General features: G+C 50.8%; 1 protein-coding gene across 1 annotated transcript in view; it reads left to right on the forward strand.

Moving 5' to 3' along the window:
- The window catches only part of EFCAB6 (EF-hand calcium binding domain 6), a 255,659-nt gene that overhangs the window by 229,413 nt on the left and 16,899 nt on the right, over positions 1–9,347 (forward strand). The window contains exon 27 of the mRNA XM_010843633.1: positions 8,377–8,604. Coding sequence (XP_010841935.1) covers positions 8,377–8,604 — 228 coding nt within the window. The remainder of the gene's footprint in view (positions 1–8,376; positions 8,605–9,347) is intronic.

The raw sequence follows: 9,347 nt of genomic DNA on the forward strand, positions 1-9,347 counted from the left end.
CAGTCCTCACCGTCCACCCCGGGCCCCTCCACTGGACCGGCCCAGCCTCTGACCCCCTTCAGCTCGATCCAAGTCAGCTGAAACTTGGGTTCCTGGTGTGGCTTCCCTGGCAGTGCTCCAGAGGCGTGTGCAACCGTCCCTTCTTCCTGTTCCGTGTCAGGCGCTGAGTGATGATGGCAAGTGCGGCCTGAGCCCCAGGGGGACAGGACAGGGTCTGGGGGGCCCTGCACTGAGCCTGTAAGCTCCCCCCAATGGTCACCCAGCACTGTCTGCACTTGGAGACACCCCAGTTTGAGCAGAAGGCGGCATCAGAGATGTCGGGGTTGTGGGGGTAGCGGAGGGGCTCTGAGCTGGGGCAGAAGAAGGGGCTCTGGGAATTCAGCACAGGCCTCCCTCTGACCCCCCAGTCCGTGCCGCCTCCCTATGACCCCCCAATCCAGGCCGCCTCCCTCTGACCCCGCACTAGTTGGAGCTGCCTCTTGGGTGAGTCCAAGCAGTAGCAGGATTTAGAACCACTGGATTTCACTGTAAAGCTTGGTTTTTACTAAATGAGCTACGTGGCTACATTTGAGTCCAAGAAAAGCCCCACAGAAGCGCAATGTTATCAGCTGGTTCTTTGTTGACCGTGTGCTTCGTATCTTGGCGCATTCTTCCTTTTCTGTATTGTGCTACTGCTGCTGGGTAGTCACAAAGGGGACCGGGAGTTTTTTTTGCACAGGTGGTCTATATTTCTCTGTGATATCAAGAGGGACAAGCGTTTAGTAAAACAAAGTTCTATACAAATACCCTTGAAAAAATGAGAGAGGATTCCTTCCAAACATGGAAATCATCCTGTAATTGGGTCAGACCCGTGTACATAAGATTCCACTATTGTTTTGTGTTTTTTTTTTTCTCATTTGTAAAGTCACCGGAAGAGCCTTGCGAGCATCCAGTTGTCAGATGACGGCTGCAGGAGGAGCGGGCCCACCGCTCCCACTCCAGACAGTCGTGGGGACGGAAGCAGGCACCCGACGCCCCATCCTTTCCCCAAGCTCTGTCTTGCAGCTGCGATCCCTATCCTGAGGAGGCCTTTTATGTAAAGGTAGTTGGTTTTGGAAAGTGACATTTGCATCTGAAGATAGTGGTGTCTTTTCTGATGAGGAGAAACACTGCTTCCAGTTATAGAAAAAGCCCTATTTTCCCCCATTCAGATAGAATGGTCACGTGACAAGTGCCAGGGACACAAAAGCGCCAGACCAAGAGCCATCTGTTCCTCCCCAGCGTCTCCAATCACTCGGAGCGCGGCTTTGCAAAAAAGGGAGCAGAACATGGGCTCCTGACCGCGTCAAGCCCAGTGCCCCAATGGGTGAGCCGGGAGGCCCTGCCCTCCCGAGGCCAGTGGGTGCCCCGGGTGGCACGGGGTGGGGCTGGCTGGGACTGCGTGCCTGGGGCCTGGGGACCTTCCGGTCCCAGGCTGGTCCCACGGGCACCAGGGCAACGGCCGTGGTGCCGCTGGGGGCGGGGCCCCCACGACCTTTGTTTCGGTTTGTGCCCTGTTTGTAGTTTCCAGGTTTTCTGCCGTGAACACAAGTAATCATCTCTGCTGGCAGCCCAAGCATATTCCCCGACCGGCCGTGAAACCAGCCTTGGGACAAACCGGAGTCGCCCTCCCTCTCTGCGTCCTCAGCCTGGCCCCTGGTGTGGCTCTGGGGAAGTTGGGGAAGAGAACTGGGGGCGCAGGAGGCCAGCGCTGCTCCCCCGACCTTCACGCCAGCTTGCCGCGTGAGGTTCGTGAGGATCTGTGCCTCCTTCACCTCCGGGCTCTGAGGCTTCCTCCTCAGGGAGCCATTCCCATCAGCTGTGTCGAGAGTACACGACCCGTCTCATAATCTCTGCTCACCTGTGAAACTGGCTCTCCTCTCTCTCCCCGGCCCCAAGACCCTCCCCTGGCAGAGGCTATTTAAGGATCATCTTTTACTTCCATCTCCCGCGCATCAGCAGAAGAGCCTGGCATGCAGCAGACGCTCCAGGGGTGTCTGTGGATGGCTTGATGCAGCCATCGTGGGCGTGAGTTGAGTGTTAGTCCTCTCTGGGTGCATCACCCGCGTGTGGGTCACATGCCTGGCTCAGGTGCTCGGGCGCCCCCCCTCCCGCCCCTCCCCCCGGACCCTCTGGGATTCACTGTGACCCCCGTGTCGCTGTGATTTCCTGCCCAGGCAGAGATGGGCAGTCACACCGAGCAGGGCTCCCGGACCCCTGCCCCTCCTCTGCGTTGCTTGCCACCAAGCCGTCCCTGCCTCCTGACCTCCAGACCCCAACCCGCGGGAGAGGCAAGATTGCAGCTCAGGAGCCCCAGTCGTCTGCCCACCCCTGCCCTGTCTTACTCCTCCTCCAGAGAGCAAGCGTTAGTGCTGGTGTGTGTGTGCACATGTGTGCGTGTGTGTGGTCATGTGGACCAATTTGCACATTGCAAACATTTTACCATACTGTTAAACTATGTCTTGAAGCCTTCTAAATAGCTGCATTGTAGAAGTACTATGGTTTATTTAGCCATTCTCCTGATTTAGACAATTTTGACCTCTAAAGTGTTGCTAATTTTTTGTGAACTGTGTAAATAATATTGTGTGTATGTGTTAGTCGCTCAATCGTGTCCGACTCTTTGCGACCCCATGGACTGTACTGTAGCCCACCAGGCTCCTCTGTCCATGGGATTCTCCAGGCAAGAATCCTGGAGTGGGTTGCCAATTCCTTCTCCAAATAATACTGTAGTGATCGTGATTTCATGAATTCATCTTGTTTACTTCCTTGAGGAGAGTCTTCAAAGGGCAGGTGCCAGGTGGAAGGACAGGCACTTTCGTGGCTCCACCTACCTTATTCTACCTTTCCCAACCCTGATATTGTCACTCCAGAAATTTGTGTTTCTTAGAAGAAAAACAAACGGAACCTTGGTTTCATTTCCATTTTATTTTTAAAGAGTGATAAAGTTTTCTAAATTATTATTTCACTTTTGGCCGCACTGTGTCTTCATTGCGGCACGTGGGCTTTTCCTTGGTTGTGATCAGCGGGGCTGCTCTCAGTTGTGGTTGCCGGCTTCCTGTAGCAGTGGCTGCTTGTTGCAGAGCGCAGGCTCTGGAGCGCCAGCTCGGCAGTTGTGGCATGTGGGCTTAGCTGCTCCACAGCCTGTGGGATGTTCCCAGACCGCGGGGTGAACCTGTGTCCCCTGCCTCGGAAGGCAAGATTCTCAACCACTGGACCACCAGGGACGCCTCTAGACCAGAGCTTTTTAACAGAAGACCCAGGGTGGCCGTGCAGAGCGGTCATTTGATTGATTGGCTATACTGGTGACACTGCTGATCCATTCTTTCTTTGAACAAAGATCAAGGCCCCACTGTGTGCCGGGTTCTTTAAAGCACTCGGGGACTCAGCAGTGAGCAAAAGACTGGAGCCCTGGCCTTGAAGTTTATTTTCTGTTGGGATGCAGAAAATTAGGTTAAATATAAGGTGGATCAGAGAGCGGAACGTGGGACAGAGAAGGAGAAAGAAAAGGGAGCGGGAATGAACGTGTTGTTCGGCTCAGGAATGTGTGGAAACCCTGAGGGGAGGGCAGGAACAGCAAGTGCCAAGGCCCTGAGGCAGGAACGAGCTTGTGTGTATGAAGCTTAGCGGGAGGCTGGCACGGAGTGAGGTCAGAGGTCCCAGTGGGCGGGCTGGCGGCCATTGTGATGCCCTGCCGGTTGCTCCGAGCAAAGTGGGGAGCCATTGGAGAGCTGTGCATGATCTGACTTGCACTTTACAGAGATTGTCCTCAGGGGAAAATGATGCTGGCTTTTTGATTATGGCTCGGCCCTCCCCCACCCCTCTGCCCAGAGAACAAGTGCTAACACGTATGTGCATGTGATGCTCATGCGTGTGTACTTTTAACAGATTGAGGGTGGAAGGAAGGAGGCCGTGATTTGTGGCAAGATGATGGGGGCCTGGACCAGGAGGTGAGGGTGGAGCAGTCAGCTTCCAGGTACGCACTGGGCGTGGGGCCACTGGGATGTTGGCGAGGTTTGGACGATAGATGATAGGCAGATTGCATGATGGACGCATCACAGAGGACTCCAGGCAGGCTGGGCCACTGGGCCAGTTTCCATTTGCTGAGATGCAGACCTCGGGGGGATGGTATTCTGAAGCTGTTAACTCAAGAGGGAAGAGAGAATTCCCTTTATGAAACTGGGATGTTCAGTCTTGCTTAGGAGGGCTGCCCTCACCCAAAGGTCTCTTGGAGTCAACCAGACCACACGGTACCCTGCTCCTTTTTTTTTGACTCCACATATGAGTGATGTCATATGGTAATTGTCTTTCTCAGCCTGACTCACTTCACTCAGTGCGACAGTATCCAGGTCCATGCGTGTTGCTTCAAATGGCACTGTAAATGCCAGAACAATGTAAATGTTCTTTCTATGGCTGAGCAATACTCCACCCTATTACTCCATCGTGTGTACCACACCTCCTCCTTCCTGCTGCCTTTGTAAGTTTGTAACAATGGGCTTTGTGAAGTAAGGGCTCAGTCACAGAAGAGACTTCCTTCTCACTCATGAACAGCCTGAGTAGGTGTCCACTGTTCTGCTTGTATATCCTGGGCCTTACTGATCTCATTCTATTGTTCTGTTTATATCAAGTTTGTGGTGTTTTGGTATCTGGTGACTCAGAAACATCATTGCTAGCCTCTTCCAAAAATTCCGTGGCAAATCTCACATATTTATGTCTCTATATTACGTTTAATATCTGTGTCTAATGGGTCTCCCCCCCCCCAAATAGCCATTGTGATTTTTGCTAGAGTTTTATTTATTTATAATTTGAAAAAGGTTTTCTCTTCTGAAATGGAGTCTTCACATCCAGAAACATGGTATGTGTCTGTTTTTAGTCCAGTCTTGCTTTGATAACCTTCAGTAGAATGTGTCTGGCTTTCTTCATATAGGTCTCATGCCTTTCAGATGAAATCTATCCCAAAGTATTCAATAGCTTTGTCATTAATGTGGATTTTTTTATGAGATAATTTCTAACTGGTTGTATTTATTGTATAAGAAAAAGGTATTACATTTTCTGCATTTTTTACTTTAATTCAGCCGCTTTCATAATTGTGTTGAGATTTTCTAGTTGTACAATCATACCCAAGAGTAATGATAAATGTTGTTTTTCAACATTTGTTTTCAACTATTTATTTCGTCTTCCTATCTTATTTCAAAGGCTAGAGCCTCTAAAAATGTGACCAGCAGAACTGGCGGTGAGCCTGCCTGTCTTGTTTCTAACTTTAATGGAAATGCTTCATATTTCACCCATGGCACACATTGACAGATAGTGTCTGATTAATACTCTTGTGTTTAAGATGTTCATTTTATTCCTGGATAGTATGTGTGTACTTTTCTATTCTATACTATTTTATCGGGAATGACTGCCAAATTTTGATAGATGAACTTTGCCATGTGTTGATATGTGACCTTTGCTAATTATAAGGAAAACTTCCTAATTCTTGGAATAAACCCTAATTGATTTTGGTGTGCCGTTTTAAAACACAGCACTAAATATTCCTAAAAAAAATGGTTTTAAAATAGTTTTGTTATATTTGCCATTATGTCCGTAAACTAGATTGGCTCATATTTTTCAAGTGTTTTCTTGATTATATTTTTGTGTTAGGGTAATATACAATGAACTGGAATACTATATATCCCTTTTTGTGTTCTGGAATAATTTGACTAATGTAAAAATTATCTGGCTTCCCTGGTAGCTCAGCTGGTAAAGAATCCGCCTGCAATGCAGGAGACCCTGATTCAGTTCCTGGGCCAGGAGGATCCCTTTGAGAAGGGATAGGTTACCCACCTCAGTATTCTTGGGCTTCCCTGGTGGCTCAGATGGTAAAGAGTCTGCCTGCAAGGCAGAGACTGGGTTGGGAAGATCCCCTGGAGGAGAGCATGGCAACCCACCCACTCCAGGGCTTGACACCTTTTTAGTGATAGATGGTAGCTCTTTTAACAGCTTTTTAAACTTCTTTTTTGATTACCTGTCTATTCGTAATGTTACTTACGTTAAATTTAGTAATCTATATCTTGCTAGAAAATGATTCAATTTCCTCTAGAGTTTAAAGCCTATTAACCTAAGATTGCCCATTTTACTTTGTTAGAGTTCTTCCATATCTATTGTTAAAACAGAAGAATTTCTGATTTGTTTTTTGTGTTAACACTTTCAAAGAGCATTCACACACCCCGTCTCGTGGGAGCTTAGATTCCTCCCGGAAAAAATGAGGAAACCCAGGAAAACTTGATTCGGTGGCGTGTGGACGTCACACGGCCAGTTAGAGCCAGAGTCAGAGGGGTCTCCACCTTGCCCCGCACAACACGACACCCGTGTTCTTTCCAGTTATGTTCACCCATGGCGCGTCCTCCTCAGGCCCCACAGGTGTGACCAGCATAGGGATGGAAACCACCCAGCAAAGATCCCTCTGCTCTCTGATCAATGACACCCCTCGCGGTGTTTAGGGAAAGGCCTTCATACTTAGACACAGGAGGCGTGTTTCCAACTGTTCGAAAAAGTGTAAGATGCATCTGTAGGATCACTTTTTTTTTTCTAGAATGAAAAATGAAAGGCGTTCATTCACTTTGCAGATGGCTCCCAATGGATGTATTTGAAAGCGTCTGTTAACCTTTGGGTGGTCGAGGATGTAGTGGGCTGTGGTATGAGTGTTGTAAGGGTGTATAGCCACGCTTTTGATGGTGTTGTCAGCAGCATCCCGTGTTTGATACAGTTTTGTAGAGGAACGTTCAGCTCTGTCCTGCAGGAAAGTAGCATATACTCCACATACTCCTGTGGAACTGCTGAACTTGAGTCATGACAAAGTTTTCACATAGGTTGTGGGGAATGGATGCAATCATCTGGCCAGGTGCTGGTGCTTTGAAAGAACCGAGAACCGGCCTTCTAGCCACCAGTCACTAATGGTTTTGACTGGAGAAACCCAATGTATCTGAGAATCCACCCTGGTGTGGGGACAGCCTTCATGCCTTATTACCCCTGGGTTCTCATGGAGCCCAGCCCCGCCCCCCAACCCCAGGGCCCCACCCCTTCCTCATAACTCCAGGAGCCCACCTGCTGATGTGGTGACCACAGGTCTGGCTTCTGGGGCCTTTTCCTAGTGGCAGCAAAGAGATGCTGCAGGCCTCGCCCTTCTAACTACCCTTGCAGGAGGCTCAGGACTCAGTCTCTGCCCACCCCGCCCCCTAGCCCTGGCTTCTCCCTTCCAACTTCAGTCTCCTCGGTGCCCAGGGTAGACACAGAAACCCTTGTCATTTCCAGGGCTATTGAGAATCAATCAGTAACTCGACTCACTGCTCTTCCTGTGGTCTCTCTGTCCACCACACTGATCATCAGCAGTTACTGAACGTGGGCTGCAGGCCTCCACAGGCCCCTCTGGCTCACCTGGCCACATGCTCACTGCCAGCCCATCAGCCTGCCATCCAGTAAGAAGATCCTCTCTTTCCTCCTGGCTCACACCTCCCCGCAGAAAGCTGTCCTGTGCCCAGACTGGTCCTATCCCTCCTCAGGGCTCCCCAGCACCATGGACAGCGTCCCCAGGCCCTGTAAGCACCTCCCAGGGGTGCAGAATGAGATCTAGGCAAGCAGGCCAGCTCCGTGGTCCCTGCAGCCTCCAACTGCAGGACTCTACACTCGCCAGGATTAAATCCCTGAGGGTCTCAAAGTCTCAAGGACACTTAACCAAGAGTGGAGCTGCAGCATGATATGGTAGCAGTCAACAAAAAGAAACACCATTTACAGGACTTCCCTAGTGGTCCAGTGGCTAAGACTCCACTCTCCCAATGCAGGGGGCCCGGGTTCGATCCCTGGTCAGGGAACTAGATCCCACATGCCGCAACTAAGAGTTTGCATGCCACAGCTAAGACCTGGCACAGCCAAGCAAATAAATTAACAATGCCATTCACATCACAGCTGTCATGAGCATAAATCAGCCCGTACGGAGGGCTGGAAATGAAAGCAGTCTGGATCCGCATCCCTATTGAGTCCCTCACCACTCAGAGCAGACATTCACAGTGTGTGTGTTCAGCAAACCAGGGGACAGGCCGAGTGAGCGAATGGCTGAGGGTAAGAGGTGTGCCCTCCTCGGGCCCGGCACTTGCCCTGCCCTGCGGGCTCAGTCGCTTTGCTCCCTACTCTGCGGCTGGTCAGCCCAGGCTCCCACTTTTCAGGCAAGTCTGCACCTGCAGTCCTGCCTCTGGTCTCTCTGACTCCTGGCTCAAGTTCCTCAGGAAGCTGGGCCTCCCAGGCCCCACCCTTGCCTGAGGCTCCCAGAGCTAAGGCAATTCATTATTCACTAAAGGGATCAATTTTCTGTTCTGTTTTGCCCAGACCGCTGTGGAGTGGGCTGAGAAGATGCCCAGAGGTCCACGGCCCTTATCGCCCAAGGAAATGGCAAACCAGGAGCTGCTGGCTCGCCTGCACAAGGCCGTGACCTCCCACTACCACGCCATCGCCCAGGAGTTCGAGAACTTTGACACCATGAAGACGAACACCGCCTCCAGGGACGAGTTCCGGTCCATCTGTACCCGCCACGTCCAGGTTCTGACGGACGAGCAAGTAAGGACTGCGTTCTGTTCAGCCTCCTAAGCAGTGTCATTATGAGCGTCAGGCCGGCTGTTTCCCAGAGTATAGAGAGTTTAAGGTTGTTCTCTATTTTTTAAATATGGGAAGGGTTTTTTTTTTTTTTTTTTGGCAGTTTAGGGTAGAGGGGGATTGCTGCTGTTGTTTTAAATCTTACTAAAGAGACACAGGAGCCTTCTGTTCCTGTAACAGGTATGGAATGCACCATCTCAATTAGAGTGCAAATCATGTCACCTTTATTTTTAAAATCGAATTAAACTCAGCTCCAGCTCCCACTACCCCTCTTACTCCTTCCCTGGATCATTCTGGGGCCCAACTGATCCAGAGAAACGGCAAGTTTCTCTCCACACTTGAGCCGGGGAGGTGAGGCTGGACAGAGCAGGTGCTCAGCATGTCCCGCGGGTGGACCATGTCCACGTCCCCCACCCAGACCCCAACAGCCCAGGCGCTGAGCAGCTAATAACACAGAGCACCAACAATCTGAACACACACGTGGCTGTCCCTTCTCCCCCAGAAAATGCACTGCCACCAGCCCGCTCCTGCTTTCAGACGAACTGAGGCCCCATCCATTCCCAGAGAATAATTCAGATGAAAAAGGAAATCCAGAACACTCACAAAAGCAACCCAGCCTCCCCTCTTCCTCCTGGTTCCACTCAGACCTAGCCCATGCGCTTCCTACAGCTCCCTATGTGGGAATGTCACTCTGTCCCGCCCCACCC

This window comes from Bison bison, unplaced genomic scaffold (genome assembly GCF_000754665.1).
Source record: "Bison bison bison isolate TAMUID 2011002044 unplaced genomic scaffold, Bison_UMD1.0 scf7180017864184, whole genome shotgun sequence".
Taxonomy (NCBI): Eukaryota; Metazoa; Chordata; class Mammalia; order Artiodactyla; family Bovidae; genus Bison; species Bison bison.